Source organism: Sebastes fasciatus, chromosome 23, assembly GCF_043250625.1.
Source record: "Sebastes fasciatus isolate fSebFas1 chromosome 23, fSebFas1.pri, whole genome shotgun sequence".
Taxonomy (NCBI): domain Eukaryota; kingdom Metazoa; phylum Chordata; class Actinopteri; order Perciformes; family Sebastidae; genus Sebastes; species Sebastes fasciatus.
This window is the reverse complement of record NC_133817.1, coordinates 13,198,321-13,216,576: the sequence shown is the minus strand read 5'-3', so window position 1 is coordinate 13,216,576 and position 18,256 is coordinate 13,198,321. Positions and strand designations below refer to the sequence as shown.

The window sequence follows — 18,256 nt, the reverse complement described above, 5'->3', positions numbered from 1 at the left end:
TTAAGAGAAAACAACCGGTGGCATTCGGAGAAATCAGTTTATTAAAAACCCTCAAATGGCATGTTTGTGTCTGTTTAGTGTCTGTTCACGACTGGTGAAAAAAACGAGAAAAAAAAATACAGTAATATTGTTTAAATATGTTTGTTTTGTAAAAATAAAAACTAATAATATTAATATTAATGACAAATCTTTTTTTGGAAATGTATACTAGCGTAAACTTATTGAAGCTGGAGCTTAATGGAAGGTAAATTGAGTATCTAATGCAATAAAAGACGCATTTAAACACAATCATTTGTTGTAAAGTCTGTACTGTAATATAAAAATATATATTCTGAAAAAAAAAAAAGATTTTTTACATGAACTGCAATATTTGGTATCTTACATTTCAAAAAGTGATGTTTTTAACCGTGCACAATAGCCGATAACAAAGACTCTTAATGTCTATAGAGTCGATGTTTGATTTGGGAAGGGGGGGGTTGTTGATTTTGTGGATGGGGTTAAGAATAATGCTAATAGCTTGCTATTGTGTGCTCTGTATGGAATAACCACAAGTGAATAAAGTTGTTTTGAAGACCTCTCCAAATGGGAGTGGCTCAACGTTTTCATTGACAACTTGTAGGTGAAGAATGTGAATTATGTGCAGATGCAGAAGGTGGAAACTCAGAAATATGCTTTTTCAGAGACGGTTTTGTGCAGAACTGCGGCGGAGTATTAGGGCCACATTGAGGAAAAGAAAAAAATCTGAGATTTCAAGAATATTAGTCATAATAATTACTTTTTTTCTCATAAAGTTATGCCTTTATTCTCGTAAAATTAAGTTTTTTTTTCTCATAAAGTTATGACTTTACTCTCATCATATTACGATTTTTTTCTCGTAATGTTATGACTTTATTCTTGCAATATTCCAATTTTTTTTTCTTGAAATAGTATGACTTTATTGTCATTAAATTACGACTTTTTTTCTCGTAATATTATGACTTTATTCTCGAAATCTCCGATTTTTTTTCCCCTCAATGTGGCCCTAATACTCCGTCGTACAGACCAACCCCCGAGAATCAAAAATTTTCAATAAGTTTTTCAAACAAGTTGAGGAACTGCTCCTTCCTGTCCGTGACGCCCGAGTCTTTCGCCTTGCTGCTGTCTTCTGTAACCTCCTCAGTCCTTTCTTTTGGTGCAGAAAGCCTCTCCAGCCTGGCTTTCTCCCGCTCCAGAGCCATCCTCTCCCTGCTCGCAGCATCTCTCTCCTTCTCCACCACCGCCCTCTCCCTCTCCATCACCGCCTTTTCCCTCTCTAGCGTCGCCCTCTCTCTGTCCAGCGACGCTCGGTCTCGGTCCAGAGCGGCGACCTCCCTGTCCAGCGCCGCTCTTTCCCTCTGCAGCACCAGCCGCTCCCTCTCCATCACCTGCTTCTCCCTCTCCATCACCTGCTTCTCCCTCTCCATCACCTGCCGCTCGCTGTCCATCATGTCCCGCCCGTGCTCCATCTCTTGCATGATGGAGTCTACGTCCTCCGCCGCCGCCTCCTCCTCGTCCTCGTCTCCGTTCAGGGAGACCTCGATCTCCGGCCCGCCTGCTAATGAATCCGCGGGGGAGCTCATCACCGTGGAGATCTTCCTCCTCTTGGGTTTGGAGACGGGTGGGAAAATGCCGTTGGAGGGGCAGGCCTTGAGGATGGGGGCGTTGCCTTCCAGCCGACCTTCCATGGCGCCGTCCATCAGATTGAAATAAGGCCACGCTTCAGGAAACACTTTCACTCCATCTGGCGGGTTCTTTAGCCCCTGAGGAAGAACAGAGAGGCCAATGAATTGTCAAAATGCTTGATTAATCTAAATGATTTTCTTTTTAAAAACTGTACCTTGTATCTTTTCTTCATGTTTTCCCATTTTTTGGATGCTTGACAATGAGTCATCTTGTGTTGCAAGCCCATATGTTTCAGGATGGCCCTGGAAATAGAAAGTTTGTCAACTATTTGGATAATCTAGTGATTCAGTCAGTCATTGTTTTAAAGTAGAAATGCCAAAAAGTCACTGGTTTCAGCTTCTCAAATGTTAATATTATCAATAATTTGGAATTTTATACTGACTTAGTGTAAAAACTCTGAATGCAGAATACACCATTATGGTACTTCTTATTCATACATCTACATATTTAGACTAAGGTGACCAGGTGTCCCACTATACGCTTTGCCCAACGTGCGGCTCAAAATCAGATGTGCCGATCTATGGATGCATACAAGCAGAGCATAGAGAGGTTGCAAGATAAGGGGCAGAATATAAATGTTTATTATTTAAGTTAGACATTATATAAAATGTGTAGACTACCTCTCAGACTTGGTGTCCCACATTGTCCCACACAAACTCTTTGTCACACATTAAGGTTAATTGGGATCTGGTCACCCTAATTTAAACCTTTTTCTACGTTCACACAGTAATGTCTCTCAGAGCGTTAACTTGCTGGCATACCTCCATGCCCACATGGAAGTGTTTCTCCTTCCAGAGAAGAGGTATTTATTGGAAACCCTCAGCTTTACAAAGTCTTCAATTTCATTTGCACTCACTGAGAAGGAGAGAGAAAGAAATCAGTTAGAAATGACTGCATGAGAGCTGCTGTAATAAACACTTATGCATTGTGCAGACTGTATTTCAGCAACCTTTACTATCAAAAGAGCCATTTTAGGCAAAAAAAAAATTATAAATCTGTCTGGAGCCTCAAAACATTTGAGCATTGTGATGGAGGTAACACAGTTTATAGTCTAAGTATATAGAATATAGTTATAATGCAGTGAGGGCCCAAGTGCAATGTACTACAGAGTATTAGGGCCAGTTTGAGGGAAAAAAAGTCGTAATATTACGAGAATAAAGTCATAACTTAACGAGAAAAAAGTCATAACTTTACAAGAAAAAAGTCGTAATATTACGAGAATAAAGTAGTAACTTAACGAGAAAAAAAAAGTCGTAATATTACGAGAATAAAGTCATAACTTTACGAGAAAAAAAGTCATAATATTACAAGAATAAAGTCAAAACTTTACGAGAAAAAAAGTCGTAATATTACAAGAATAAAGTCATAACTTTACCAGAAAAAAATAAATAACTTTGCAAGAAAAAAGTCGTAATATTACAAGAATAAAGTAGTAACTTTACGAGAAAAAAAAAGTCGTAATATTACGAGAATAAAGTCATAATTTAACGAGAAACAAAGTCGTAATATTACGAGAATAAAGTCATAACTTTACGAGAAAAAAAAGTAATAATATTACAAGAATAAAGTCATAACTTTACAAGAAAAAAAGTCGGAATATAACGAGAATAAAGTCATAACTTTACCAGAAAAAAAGGAAATAAAACGTAAAATTACTACTCCATCGTACCATAGACCTACAACAATGATAAATAAAAATGAAAATGTAAACAAGAAACAGTTATTCATTTCCACCAATTGTTTTTTTTAAATCCACAGGGAGCCACTGGAGAGGAGCTAAAGAGCTACAGGTTGCAGAATCCTGGTTTAGCTGAACTTTACAACAGGTTTTAGGTCTCAAGTGTGTTAGTACGTATATTTTGTTGCCTCATGGTGTGTCTATACTCATTTAGACACACATTACAAGACAAATACAACCTACATTACCAGTGGAGGCTGGCTGAACACTATGCCTTAACTACATGGTTAACTATAGTCACTTTTTAATGGTTGAATGAGAGCGTGCTTTATTTGGGTACTTTGACCGTGGAGCCTACTTGCTAGGTGTCCAAGCTAAATGAGTACTAGCTATCTAGCTTGTTTAAAACATGCTGCTTCCTGTACTTACTTTTATATGTGAACTCCACGGGGTTGACTTTATCATAAGTGGTGCTCGTGTAAGCGTGGTCACTGATTTCCATTTTTATCCCTATTTTCTCCCGTTCTTCGTTTTAGCCTTTTTATCAAGTGTCCTTCGTCAGAGAAGACTCCTCTCTCCTTCTTCCTTCAGAGGGACCCTAGCTTCTTCTTCTTCTTCTTCTTCGCTGGTTTTAAACAGAGTAGGGGCGGGAGTAGCTCACTATCGCCACTGTGGTGCAGTGGAGGTTTTAGCACACTGCAGAATAATGTGATCAGATATATAGGCAGTATATTTTGTGTACTTTACTCTGTTTATATAAATATATTGTTCTTAAAATGTACTATTTAATTTGTTTATTTATTAATTGGTTTGCATATTACATCAGCTATACAATATTTTAGCACATTTTTGCACTCCACTTACCTCTATACAGTTTACAATGACACTTTGACCTTTTAGATAGATAGATAGATAGATAGATAGATAGATAGATAGATAGATAGATAGATAGATAGATAGATAGATAGATAGATAGATAGGTAGATAGATAGATAGATAGATAGATAGATAGATAGATAGATAGATAGATAGATAGATAGTTACTTTATTGATCCCGAGGGAAATTCAAGTTTCAGCATCACAGTTCCATAGTGCAAAACATGTTAGTAAAAAGGCAGTAAAAAAGTTAGTAGTGCAAAGTACAAAGTACAAAAAATATATACCAGATATAAAAATACAAGGAGATGAAGAAAAACTGTTAAAACTGAATATAGTCATAATCTGAAATCTGATTCTGATTTATTTATGTTTTTTTGTATTTCTATTATAGGTTACTGGTGGATTATTTGCTAAAAGCCTATAGGTTTTATATACAATGCCTTGTTTTTTTGTTTGTTTTAATATTTGTTGGTTATTTAAAAAAAAAATTACAGGTTAATTCTGGGTCCTGGATTTTGGAGATTGGATGTCCGGCTAATGTATTTAATTATTATTTTATTTACCTTTTATTTTACAAGGAAGTCCCATTGAGATCAAAATCTCGTTTGCAAGAGAGACCTGGTCAAGGTAGCAGCCATACAAAATTGTAAAACAAGATACAAGATTTTAGCCCTTTATTGTCATTGTCAAATTAGATTGTGACAATCCCATAGGTGCTAATGAAAAGATAATACAATAGTGCAATATAAATATAAAAAATATAAAAGATAATACAATATAAAATATAAAAATACAATATGTATATTGATGAGATGACAGTTTTGCCAGATTATTGCACAAAGTGTCCGTCAGATAATTATAGAATTATTGCACAGCATCATATAATATATGATATATATCCAGGGATTAATAAAGGTTCATCTTATCTTATCTTATAATTATTGCACAGAGTGATCAGCATGTTATTGCACATATCCATAACAGTAGATAATAAAATTATAAAACAATAAAATACAACAACATGATATACAATAATTCACATAAAACAGAAGAACAGCAATCACTGGTATCTGTAATCGCTGGGTGCCTTGACAATATTAATATTAAAATGTATTTGTAGCCTCGATATATAAAGCTGTCAGTCTAGACTCCTGTGTGCAGCACTCCCAGCAGGATCAGCCTCTTGTGGGTGTGACTGTATATTAAAAGTGGGGTAATGAAAACGAAAGTTCAGTGTTGCAAAGTCCAGAATGGCGTCTGCTTATGGTAAGTAACTCTAACTCATGTTCTAGTGATTATCTGCTGTGTTAACTGTGTTTTAACCATATGCTTAACCACTTTTTATGATCTCATATGTGGCCATTGTGTGTTTGTAAACCGGTTTTTATTTTGTTTATATCAGACATCTATAGTTGTAGTAGAGTTTGATATCAAACCAAAACCCAATAGGATTAATTTTATTATTTTATATTAGGGGAAACACGATGGAAAAGCCCAAAGTGTGAACTCTCAGTCGAGTACACAGATTTATCAGAAGTGTTTATGAAAAACATATTTTGTACACTTTCAGTTTCGTTTCTTCTATAGAGGTCCTTTACAGGACTTATTTACAACTGTAGCACAAACCTATATATAAAAGTCATGCTTTACATTTACATTTCTCATTTACATGGCGTTAAATTAAAGGTACACTTATTATCTAACTTGTATTTATTAACTATTTTCCAACGTGTAGATCATTGCCATAAATAGCACACAGCTTGTAATTTAATTATCCAGCAGCAGGGGGCAGCAGATACACACTATGAGTCATGTACTCCAATAGTTACTTACACTTTTCTTTTATTAAACTGTCTCAAAATGAGACAGAAATAATATCATATGGTAATTTATAAAAAAAATGAAAAAAAATGTTTATATATATATTTATATATGTACATATTCTTTTTTTAAAGGCATTATTCTGTAAAAAATATTTTTCTTTATTAGGTAGAAGATGGATAGAGGGATAGAAAATATTTTATTGTCTGCTTTTCACGTACAAAAGATACAATAGTAGATACAATAGTTACTTACACTTTTGTTTTATTAAACTGTCTCAAAATGAGACAGAAATAATATCATATGGTATTTTATAAAAAAGTGAAAAAAATGTTTATATATATATATATATATATATATTCTTTTTTTAAAGGCATTTTTCTATAAAAAAATACTTTTCTTTATTAGGTAGAAGATGGATAAAGAGATATAAAATATTTTATTGTCTGCTTGTCACGTACAAAAGATAGAGATTTGCCTTCACATTTACAAAAACTGCTAATAAAAGGGTTCATTAAAACACAACATATAACATCCAGACAGGACACATTAAAACATATTTACATAAAAACACTATACACCAATAGAAGCTACATTAAACATTATTTAATTTGGAAAGTGTAATATTGTCACAAAGTTAGAAGTGCACTGTTATCTAAAATATCATTGTGTGTTGTAGCATTAAGAATTCCCTTATTTGGACCAAATGGGACCAAACAATGAAAAACAGCCCAGTGCACACAAGTATTTGTCTTTATACTTTTGGCCGTATAGTGAATAGTCAGGTTTTTTGCAGGAATGTATTGAATGTAAAGTATATCCACCCTGTAAGGAATTATACATATGTGTTCACCAGACATGTAAACATTTGATGTGTGTGTGTTTTTTTTCCAGAGTCTGATGAGGAAAAGCCTTCTGAGAGTGAATCTGACGTCACTGAGTCGGACGATGAAGGGACTTCAGATATAGAAACTGATTGTCAGGTTTGTTACTGGACAGAGACGATGTTAGAGTCAGCATCTAGTTCATAATTACCCACTTAAACATAGTCTTTACACATTTCCAAATGCTGATGAGAGTTTACTGCCACAACTATATACATACAACATAACTATACATACCTCTCCAGTGATAAAAAAAAAAAATCTTCCATATTTTAATTTTCTGCCTTTTTTGTTGTTGTAATTATCTATATTAATTTTTAGAGATACAGAATGAACAGAAACTACATAAACAAAATTGACACCAAATGATCACAGAGACCTTTTGAGCATGAAAATAATAATAATAATAATAATAATAATAATAATAATAATAATAATAATAAATAATGAGAAGAAGAAGAAAAAAATAAAGAAGAATGAAGTAGAAAAGTATCTAAAAATAAATGTGACAAATAAATAAAAACAAATTGTAAAATAAATAAAAAATAAAAGGAAAAATTAAGAAAAATAATTAAGAAAAATAAATTAAAATAAATAAATAAGAAAAATAAATTAAATATAAATTAAAAAAAATTAATAAATACAAAATTGGATTGATATACTGTTTACATCATAGACAGTTTGGAGGTTTTTATTACACTAGTATGTTTCTAATGCTTACTTACACAAAATCAGGTCTAAAGTTTGAGACGTACACTTTCCATTTTTCTCCAGTTCTCCAAAAATATGTCCTTCTGGGTTCTCAAGTTAAAAATCATTCTCTCGATTACATAAATATTGTTTACCAACCAAGTCAATCCATTCATCTACACAAGGTGTATGTTTATTTTTTTAAGCCATTTCTTCATTAGGAATTTCTTACAGGCTCTATATTTTCATTTTCAGCCTAAGGGGAAAGAGCCGTGCAAGCATTACAACCGCGGTCGCTGTCGGGATGGTGCAAAGTGCTCTTACCCGCACATCTGCAAGGACGCCCTGACAGGAAGCTGTCGCTACGGAGACAAGTGTAAACGGAAACACCCCAGAGAAGGACGAGAGCCCTCTGGTGACAGCAGGAGGGCTCCAGACCGATCACCGTCTGCTGGTGAGGAAGAGAGAAGAGGTTGAATGCAGTGGTGCAAAGTAAAGTACTGTACTTAAGTATACATTTGAGGTACTTGTACTTTGCTTGAGTGTTTCCATTTTCTGCTACTTTATACTTCTACTCCACTACATCTCAGAGGCAAATATGGTACCTTTTACTCCACTACATTCATTTTAGTTACTTTGCAGATTCAGATTAATAACACAAAATATTATCAACTAATGAGATATGATTTATTAATGTAGATAAAGAGAGGACTTTGCTGTTCCCTTGGTGATTTTTGGTACTATAAGTATATTTTGATGTTAAAACCTTTGTGCTTTTTACTTAAATAACGGGAATTTTACTTGAAACAGAGTTTGTCTACAGATTGGTATTGCTACTTTTACATAAGTAAAACATCTGAGTACTTTTTCCACCACTGGTTGAATGATTGGTCTTTATTTCTGATTTTAATTTCAAAAACTTTTACACTCAAAACTTCTTAACTTATTATACTATGTGCTTATAATATACATTATTTGCCTACTATTTTAATTCTATTTTACTTCTTCTGTCTCTTCTTCACATGTCTGCTAGTCCTGACAAAGGTATTCTTCATCTGTTGATTTTCCTTAAATTATTTCCCTTTTTGTCAAAGTTTTTATTTTATTTTCTTATATTTGTGATTTTGAGTCACTACAACCATCACTTTTCACATTACACGGAGTCATTTGATCCATTATTGATATTAAAAAATTGTTGATTAGTGCAGCTTTAATGCCCCTTAAAAATAAAATTATGATTATAATTTCACTGTAAATTCAAAAGTCAACATTTTTTTTTTGTTTTTTTAACCAGATCCAAAGCTTACTGATGGCCGATACTACCAGTGGCAGCTGGATGATGGAAACGGCTGGATGGATGTTGGTAATGATCACATTATCGAGGCCCAGTACTCGCTGCCCCACACCAAAAGCATCAAAATCTACAACACACCGTATGGGTAAGAAGAGCTAAAAACACAAACATTTTCTAAGCACAGACGCAAGGAAACTGGTTGATTTATCTATCGCCATCCGTCTCTCTGTGTAGGGCGGTGAATATAGATTTCAACAGGATGAGAGTGCATGGAAAGAGTCTGAGAGTGAGACGTCTGGATGATGGAAAAGCTGAATGGATCTGGTACTGCACACTGCGTCGGAAGTGGATCAAGTATGGAGACAAGGTATAGACTTTTCTTTTTGGTTGCAAAAATACACCAAGTGTGACATATTTTTTGTTTTGTTTTTATCTTCTTGGTTAGTTTGTTAATGACTATTGTTTTTGTTTTTTTCTGGACAGGATTCGAAGGGTAACCCCAGTCCTGTGAAGAGCGCTGACATAGAGAATAAGTTCCAGAGTAACCCTACCAGCTCTTACACTTTCACCGTCGGTGCTGATACCGTTGAGATTAAATTCAGAGGTGAAGTATACTCACAAAACCTTCACACAATACTTCCACTTGTACAATTAGTTTCTTCTCAGATACCAACCAGCTCCAGGGTGTGAAAAGTGAAGTCAATGCCTTAAACTTGCACTTTCTAACAGCCAGCAGGGGGCGACTCCTCTGGTTGCAAAAAGAAGTCTGATTGTATAGAAGTCTATGAGAAAATGACCCTACTTCTCACTTGATTTATTACCTCAGTAAACATTATAAACATGAGTTTATGGTCTCAATTGCTAGTTTCAAGTCTTCTTCAATACAGCATGATGTTCATTTAGTAAATTATGGTCCCATTTAGAGTCAAATAGACCATAAAGCAGGGGATGCTTTAGGGCGTGGCTACCTTGTGATTGACAGGTCGCTACCACGGCGTTGTCCGGTCTGATAGTTGTCCGTGTTTTTGTCTTAGAACTTTAACCCATGCACAATGTGTTTTCAGTTCATGAGAGGTAATTATAACCCTTTTGGTTGCCTAAAAATGTCTTATTCAGCGTTCAGTTGTACTTTTGGACAGAGAGATGTAATGTCTGGTTGGCAGAGGCATACAACCAGGAGGTGGTAATTCTAGTTTTCTTTATGTTGTTTGTTAGATATGCGACAGGTGACTGCAAAGAGAAAGAGAAGAGTTACTCGTCGACCTCTGTACCGGGAACAGCCAGCAGGAGCAGGGTGAGTTTGGATTTTGTTCGTTGAAGAAAGTGAATAAGTGCGTTTCCCAAAACTGTTCCTTTTAAAATTAATCCAGAATTTGATTTTGGCAATTACAGAGTTACTCAAGCAACAGCTGCCCTCCAGCATCTTTCTGTGGACAAACCTCAGTGGCAGTTTGAGGGAGACAGTGGAGCTTGGCACGAGTTCAAACACAGGGTCAGTTATCGGGTTACATTTAGCTAAGCAACTTTTATTTGACTTTTTAAATAAGAGTGCAAAGATAAACCGTGATGATTTGATTGGTTTCTGCAGCGTCACACTTCAACTGAATGCTCAGTAACCAGCGATGACATCGAGAAGAAGTACCAGCAAAACCCCAACGGCAGCATGACCTTCAAAGTGAAGGGACACTCCTACCAGCTGGACTTTGCAGGTTGACTCATGTTTTTAATACTGTGATGAGAAAAAATGGTAACGCTTTATTTTATGGGTTCAATAATAACAAGAGGATTTTCTGGAAATAATACATTTTATGGAAAATAGAGACAGTTTAGTTTGTTGTGTTGAGTTTTAAAGCAGTTCAGAATCAGAAATACTTTATTGATCCTCAAGGGGAAATTTGGACGCTACGGTTGCTCTTATGTAAAGCCTAAAGAAATGTAAGAAAATAAAATGTGACATGTAAAGTATTTACATAATGCTATAATTATAACACAATATATGTAGAGGAAATGTAAATAATAATAAAAACAAGAATAAGAAATTCTTGAATCAAATATGGGCATCAAACACATACAATATATAACCATTCATTTCTGTGAAAAGAACTGCTTCCTAGGAAATGATGACGAATTTATGGCCCTTTAAAGTAAAGCGTTACAGAGAAAATACAACTCTCTCAGCTATAATAAATTGTAACTTCCTTGAATAGTAATCCTGAAACACGCTTTATTTAATTATTTGTTTTATTTCATTTTTCCCCCCAGCAAAGACCCAAACCAACCTCAAAACCAAGCGTTCACGCAATATCAGACGTGTGCAGGTGTGAGAAAGAAAAGGGGATTTCCAAGACTTGAAGAAGAAAGTCCGCAAACAATTGTGCAATACTATTCATTCAACTATTCACGATTCATATATTTTGGGTGCACACCGAAAATTGTTGGCTCTACATTGGTGTCTTTTTGCTAAATGAAATATTGTGTTTGTATTAGAAAGGAATTCAGGATAAGATGAAATTATACTGAAAAAAACTTAGTTGCCATAGGGGACTGTGTCAAAAGGATTTGAAGTTTACACATAAATACTGCCTCGGATTATGTAATGCACTAACATGCACACTGCTGGTGCAATATGCTATGCTATAGGACGAACACTCCTGAAATTATCCGATATTTCATGTTACGTTCATGCTGCCACATATCTATATACTGCCTAATTGACTAATTTAGAACCAAATGTATTTATTATATATTGATTTGTTGCTGCCTGATGCCTCTTCATGTTGCACTGCCCCTGTAAAACTAAATGTCCCTTGTGTTGGACTAATTAAGAATTATCTTATCTAATGCAAATTCAAGTTCATTTTCAAACAGCGTTATTTTTCCACACATTACCTTTGATGTGTGTTACATGACAAAAAACACAGGGTGTATCGTAATGCAATAAAAATCTGCAATTCCTCAGTTCAATTCATGATTTTTTTTTGCTCATACTTTTGTGTTTTTCTTTGTAGCCTGCTGGTGTACCAATGTGATACAGATAATAATAAATAGTCTGTAATGCAAATTGGCTTTTTAGTGTTTTACGGGAAGAATTAGATTAGGCAAAAAATCATTGAAAGAACAGGAGGTAAGGTGTTATTTTTCTTTACAGGAGTCTGTTAAAATGAAAAGAGAGAATGTCATTAACTTCACGACTGGGTCATTGTGGCCTGGCTTTATGCAAATTCAAGATTCAAGATGTTTAGTGTCACGCCGGTTATACAGGTACAATCGTGTGAAATGCTTTTTGCTGGGATGCTCCATTTAAAATAATAAGATATTTTACAATTATAAAAGGAAATTCTTTGTACAAGGGCCTATTAAGAACATATACATATCAGGAAATATGAATGTACATATATAAAAATACTTTGTACAAGGCATATTAAGAACATAAACATTAAGAACATATATAGTACATACAGTATATATAAATAATGAGTAGATGGAGTCAGTGCCGCATATTTTCCTGCAGGAAAGACAGAAAATAAAGCAAACTATCTAATTGTTCTTTTGTGTGTCATTTTAATATATTTTGCTCTTAAAAAGAAAAAAAAACGAGACTAAAGCTATTTTTAAGATATAAATTGGAAAGGGCTCACACTTCTTTATTTATTTATTTATTTATCTATTCATGTATTCATGTATTCATTTATGCATTTATTTTATTTTATTTTTTATTTTATTCTGACATACATACAGTATATGGTAAAGCAGATCCCGTTCTACATACTCCAGTACGGTAGGTGGCGGTATGCACCAAACAAGTTGGTATTGCAATCCGCTTTAAAATGCAAAGCAGAAGAAGAAGAAGGACGTTGACGTCACATGGGGAGAGCTCATGATGGCGGTAGATTTGACTCCTCGCTTCAGAAGGTTGAACAGCCAAACGAGGAGTTTTCGTGATAATATACAGAACGGTAAGACCTGAGTATTAAAGCTAAATAAGTCTAAAGTTATCTAATCTCACCTTATATATAAATACAACCACACAAACAAAGCACAGCTGTGTAAACAAATAAATAGTGTGGAGAACAAGTGAATGAGGCCTTCACGGTCTTATAAAAAAGTAGGTAAAAAGCAGATTATGAGATTGTTATTATTGATGTGTAAGCAGAGTTTTACTGTTGCAGCTGGTCAACGTGGAGATACATTATATAACAGTGGATAGTTTAATCTATATTAAACAAGGTTTTATAAGTTCAATAAACTACTAAACTATATTTCACTGCAGGAAAGACAGAAAATAAAGCAAACTGTCTAATGGTTCTTTCTGAGTGTCATTTTTACTTTTAATATATTGTTTTCTTAAAAAGAAATAAAACAAGACTAAAGCTATTTTTAAGATCACTTTTATTTATTTTATTTATTTTATTTATTTTATTTATTTTATTTATTTTATTTATTTTATTTTTTATTTTATTCTGACTATGGTAAAGTAGATCCCTATAAACCATAGCTATCAGATAAATGTATTCCAGAAAAGTACAATATTTCCCTGTGAAATTTAGTAAAAAATGGAAGTGTAAAGTAGCATAAAAATGGAAATACTCAAGGCAAGGCAAGTTTATTTATATAGCACATTTCATACACAAAGGCAATTCAAAGTGCTTTACATAAAAGCAAGATAAAAGAGCACAAAGTGCATAAAAGTATAAGTTAAAAGAAAAAATGTAAAAGGATAATAAAAACAATCAAAAGACAGTAAAGTACAGCATTTGATCAATTAAGAAAAGCGTCTGAGAACAGTTTGGTCTTGAGTCTAGATTTGAAAGTGGCCACTGTTGGTGCATCTTTGACCTTATCTGGAAGTTTGTTCCACAGTTGAGCAGCGTAGCAGCTAAAAGCAGCCTCACCATGTTTCCTTCTGACCTTGAGTACTACTAATAGATTTTTTCCCAGTGACCTTAGAGGTCTAGTAGGTGTGTACTGCTGAAGCATATCTGAGAGGTAAAGAGGTCAAGTAAAGTACAAGTACCTGAACTTTGCACATAAGTACAATATGTTAATCTGTATTTATATTGTAATCTGTACTTAGTTACATTCCACTAACACTACTCGTTTCCAGTGAAATGATGAATATGCCAGCGTCAACTATACTGTTAAAGGTCATATTGATAAAAAATTTATTTAGACGTATAATTAAAAAAATATATATATATATATATCAACAGAGCTGTTTGAAAGGTACCAAATAAAATGATGGCTTTTCCAAAAAGAAATGATTATGAATGTGAATTAATCATTTTTCAATCTTTTGTTTATAATTGGACCTGTATGAAGTCCATCATAACATTTTAGCACTGGGATTCAACGTGTTTTGACCTCTTTCCCCTCTAACCTCTGTGTCCCTTGACAGGTTTCTCGGGGCCCTTCGGCGCCACCCAGCTGTGGCACAACATCATCCGTGCCCTGCAAACCCAGGTGGAGGTGCGCCGCTGTAGAAGGCATCTGCGCGTTCACGCCGAATGCTTCACGGGCTCAGACGCTGTGGACGCCGTCCTCAGCTATCTGATGCAGAATGTGGTGTTTTGCACCAGCGAAGTGTCTCGCCTCAAAGCCGCTCGTCTCTGCCAGGCTCTGATGGAGGCTAAGGTGTTCGAACCGGTCGGTACGAAGCTGTTTTGCAGAGACAAGGAGGTGACCTTCGAGGACAGCAGCTGCAGCCTTTACCGTTTTCTGGAATATAAAGTGTCACCCAATTCTGCCATGAAGGAGTACAATAGTGACACAGAAAACATGACACCAGAGGAGCATGGGCTTAAGAGGAAGAAGAGCTCCAGGTTGGTTTTAAACACTAATAGTCACACCCAATATTATCACCTTTTTATATCAAGGTTCAGCTCACTGCTTATTAATCACCATAATTCTTCCTGTTGTTTCAGGAGGCTGAATGAATTGAGGACCATCTCTAATCCCCTCGCTGTCGGACCATCAGACAGGAGGGTTGAGAGGCTGCTGAGGAACATCAACCTGCGACCAACCTTGTCTGCAGCTTTAAACACAACCCCTTCTACTTCCGCCTTTCTGTCCAAAGCTGGTAAGACTGAGATAATCTGTCAGTATTTGCCAGTATAGTGGGGAACAATAGTTCATGACAGCTTATTTTCTCCTTCCCTAGTGGTGGATGAGGTTTGGAAGCAGCAGACGCTGCTGCAGCTGCTGCAGATAGTAGAGTTGCCCATGCTGGACTGCATCCTGACCTCTCCTGCCAGGGGTCAGCTTCAGGCCTGCAGAGCTCCTCTGGCCACCCAGGACCTGGTTATCTCTAACACATGCCTGGAGAGAGAGCTGCCCAACACCCTTCATCTGCCCAAGTCAGTGCTCTGATTTAATACTTCAAGCTTTTTTGCACAATGGACATAAAACTAGAATTGTGTAAAACTGATGCTGTTCATCACCCTTTGTTTTCAGGTTGGACGGGTGGCTGTCGGCAGCAGCAGACTGCTTGGAGTTCTTTCCCGACCAGCTGATCGTGGTCGCAGGGGAACAGCTCAGCCAACAAGGCGCCGACGTCTTTTCAGAAGACGACCAGGCAGAGCAGATGGCGAGCCAAAAGAGACTACTCTTTGACACCATTGCCAAGTACTACAGCGGACAGGAAAAAGCTCCGCTTCTCTCGGGACGCCATCTGGACATACACGCTGCAATTGTGAATTTGCTGGGTGAGACTTGATAAGGTTTTAATCCATTTTCCTGTCATTAAGGTCCGTATTTTTTTGTCTCTCCATGAAGAAAAATCCTTCGTAGAGATCCTTGACGACATCTTGTTTCTTTCCAGATGAAGGGAAGCTGCAGGATGCCATCAAAGCATCTCAGTTGTGTTTTCGCCTGCTGGAGACGAGCGTGAGAGATGAACTCCGGAGACTACTGGCCTTTATGGCCACAGCAGCTCACCCAGATGCTTGCCGTCTTCAGAAACAGGTCCTTTTTTCACCTATTCAGCCCATGTTGTACATTGTTGAACTGCTTTCTTAGATTCAAGTGTTCCTTTATTTTGTAGGGTTATATATATATTTTGTAGGGTTATATATATATTTTGTAGGGTTATATATATATATATATATATATATATATATATATATATATATATATAGGTTGGACTAGTGGTCAATGTGTTTGAATCTATTATTGACTTCTGGTGTGTTTCCTTCCAGATTGATAACAGGGCCTTGGTCTGCCGCACCTTTCAGAGAGCAATTGTCCAGAATCTTGAACTGACTCGATTCCAAAGCGAAACCCTGGTGCTGTTTCTCATGGACAATTGTACCGAGCTCTTCAAGGTACACTTTAATTTTTTAATTCAGGCATCATTAACATGCTATTTTAAAAAAATAATAATCTTTTGACATTTGAAAATGTTCTGTTTATGGCCAGTGCTGGTTTATTTTATAAGACCATTCACAATCTGAAGCTGAATGAATGAAACAATAAATAAATAAATAAAGACAGTTGAAAGGTTTTGTATCACATGAACGTCTTAATAGAACATTTTATTGAATCAATTTTTTGTCAGAATATAAGAAACTTAAAGGATTCAACATTTTAAAGATGCTGTTTACTGTTTCTTCCTGTAATGAATCCAGACTCCTACATCCCTTATTGAAGCTGTGAGGACACATCTGAGGACTATGCAGCAGGGAAAAGACCCTGACTCAATTGCCAGTAAGTCAAATACTACTACAACTAAATATGCACACACTGGCTGACATTACACCATCACATGTGATACCCCTTATACATATGCAGAAAACTTCAAATGCTGTATGTCCACTGCATTATTGCTCCAGTCAAAAACTAATGTCCTCGTCCCCTCTGTCTGTGTGTTGCAGCGTTCGCCTTCTGCCAGCAGGTGACGCCACAGGAGTACGAGGATCAGCGAGAGGCGACCACCCTGGAGAGCCTCAAACAGCTTCTTCGTGACATCGCCTCCAGCAAAACCATACCTGTCAAGGAGAGGAGGAGGCTGCTCAAAGAGTTTGAAAAGCATCACCCTGTGGTCTTCCTCCAGCACTTCTCCAGCACCTTCTGAAACAAGGGTTTGACTCACTAAGTGCACTTCACAAAGCCAGTTTGCAGTGGTGCAGCGCTTACACTGAAGAATGATAATAATTGAATGCACATCATGGATCCAATTACTGTGGAATACAATAGATGCAATGTATAAAAACTTAAAAGGGATTACTGGGGGAAAAAAATACTCTCTTGAGTCTTAGCCAGCTGTTGCAGGTTGCAATTGGTGAACAGCTTTTGTACTAATTGATGTACATCTTGGTCCAGGTATGGATACCATATTTGGATAAACTATTGGAAGTGTGGTGTGCAGAAGTAATGCTGTGCACTTTGATCAGGCATTAATATTTCTACATGTCAAATGAAGACTGAATAACAATATTATGGCAATCATCTTTTGATTTCCAGTTCTACTGTAGCATGCTGTAGTGTGGTTAAGGGAAAATACTGGTAAACGCAACACCGATGTAGCTGAACAAGGTTTAACACTAACTGTTAGAGATGAAGACAGATCTTTCTTTGAGGATTTCTAAAATTAAAACTAATATGAAATGACAGCAGAAAGGGTACTATAATATATTAGGCTAACCATAGCTCAGGTTAATATAAAATGTTTTAATTTTCAGGGGTTTTAAGCATAATTTTAGTGCCAGTATGTTTGTCAAATGTATTTTAATTGTAACTTTTTAGGATTTTACTTGAATGATGGACATTATTCCTTTTCATGTGTAATAAATAATGACTTAATATTATTTTAGGCTACTAATTTAATTTTATGATGCCTCAGTTGGTTTGTAATTCTTTTAATTCATGAAGCCATAATCATGCAGAAGTATTTTACAGGCAAATGTCATTTCAGTCAGCATCTGTTGTTCTTTACATTCACTGAAATCAAGTTAGATTGCACTTTATGATGCTGAAACATGCTTTATTTTCTGTTGGAATAACACGTCTAATAAACGTTTAATTGATGTCTCTGAACAAGACTTTGCTGTAATTTGTTTTATTTGTAATGTGTACTAGTGGAGTCCATGGATAATCAGTGGTCCTTGATGTGGTTGTAAAAATTAGATATTTCTTCCAGACTGTATAGAGGTTATATTAATACGATGGAGTATTAGGGCCACATTGAGGGGGGGAAAAAATCAGAGATTTGGAGAATAAAGTCATATTACGAGAAAAAAAGTTGTAATTTAATGAGCATAAAGTAATACTATTTCAAGAAAAAAAAAGTAGTAATATTATGAGAATAAAGTCATA

General features: G+C 35.7%; 3 protein-coding genes across 5 annotated transcripts; 2 read left to right on the top strand and 1 right to left on the bottom strand.

Annotated features, from left to right (window-relative positions):
• Positions 1-18: 18 nt before the first annotated feature.
• On the bottom strand, positions 19-4,005 carry LOC141761897 (uncharacterized). Of its 2 annotated transcripts, XR_012592661.1 has the most exons (5): positions 3,809-4,005; positions 2,463-2,556; positions 1,856-1,943; positions 849-1,778; positions 19-782 (listed from the first exon to the last, which is right to left on the bottom strand). XR_012592661.1 is itself a non-coding variant. In XM_074625559.1 (4 exons), exons 1-4 carry the CDS (start codon positions 3,879-3,881, stop codon positions 1,056-1,058), a joined length of 978 nt encoding a protein of 325 aa, XP_074481660.1. In that variant the 5' UTR covers positions 3,882-4,005; the 3' UTR covers positions 19-1,055. The 2 variants fall into 2 exon arrangements, 1 of the variants encoding a protein (XP_074481660.1); XM_074625559.1 differs by having other exon boundaries at positions 19-1,778.
• A 1,413-nt stretch (positions 4,006-5,418) lies between these two features.
• Positions 5,419-11,911, top strand: LOC141761789 (uncharacterized). 2 transcript variants are annotated; one of them, XM_074625406.1, is made up of 10 exons: positions 5,419-5,524; positions 6,974-7,062; positions 7,915-8,107; positions 8,948-9,092; positions 9,182-9,314; positions 9,431-9,551; positions 10,163-10,241; positions 10,340-10,439; positions 10,536-10,656; positions 11,210-11,911. In XM_074625406.1, the coding sequence occupies exons 1-10, from the start codon at positions 5,509-5,511 to the stop codon at positions 11,269-11,271; spliced, it is 1,059 nt and encodes a 352-aa protein (XP_074481507.1). In that variant the 5' UTR covers positions 5,419-5,508; the 3' UTR covers positions 11,272-11,911. The 2 variants fall into 2 exon arrangements, with proteins under 2 accessions (XP_074481507.1, XP_074481506.1); XM_074625405.1 differs by having other exon boundaries at positions 7,909-8,107.
• Positions 11,912-12,745: 834 nt separating this feature from the next.
• On the top strand, positions 12,746-17,974 carry depdc4 (DEP domain containing 4). Its single transcript, XM_074625541.1, has 9 exons — positions 12,746-12,903; positions 14,343-14,766; positions 14,869-15,023; positions 15,105-15,300; positions 15,398-15,648; positions 15,765-15,907; positions 16,141-16,266; positions 16,570-16,648; positions 16,816-17,974. Exons 1-9 carry the CDS (start codon positions 12,825-12,827, stop codon positions 17,013-17,015), a joined length of 1,653 nt encoding a protein of 550 aa, XP_074481642.1. The 5' UTR covers positions 12,746-12,824; the 3' UTR covers positions 17,016-17,974.
• Positions 17,975-18,256: the final 282 nt, after the last annotated feature.

Bases quoted from the DNA above. Each gene is read 5' to 3' on its own strand.
- LOC141761897 (XM_074625559.1), bottom strand. From the start codon at position 3,881: ATGGAAATCAGTGACCACGCTTACACGAGCACCACTTATGATAAAGTC. The intron at 2,557-3,808 runs GTAAGTACAGGA...TCTCCTTCTCAG, and splicing joins CGTGGAGTTCACATATAAAA to TGAGTGCAAATGAAATTGAA. The intron at 1,944-2,462 runs GTATGCCAGCAA...TTCTATTTCCAG, and splicing joins ACTTCCATGTGGGCATGGAG to GGCCATCCTGAAACATATGG.
- LOC141761789 (XM_074625405.1), top strand. The intron at 9,552-10,162 runs GTGAAGTATACT...GTTGTTTGTTAG, and splicing joins CGTTGAGATTAAATTCAGAG to ATATGCGACAGGTGACTGCA. The intron at 10,242-10,339 runs GTGAGTTTGGAT...TGGCAATTACAG, and splicing joins GAACAGCCAGCAGGAGCAGG to AGTTACTCAAGCAACAGCTG.
- depdc4 (XM_074625541.1), top strand. From the start codon at position 12,825: ATGATGGCGGTAGATTTGACTCCTCGCTTCAGAAGGTTGAACAGCCAA. The intron at 12,904-14,342 runs GTAAGACCTGAG...GTCCCTTGACAG, and splicing joins TCGTGATAATATACAGAACG to GTTTCTCGGGGCCCTTCGGC. The intron at 15,024-15,104 runs GTAAGACTGAGA...CTCCTTCCCTAG, and splicing joins CGCCTTTCTGTCCAAAGCTG to TGGTGGATGAGGTTTGGAAG.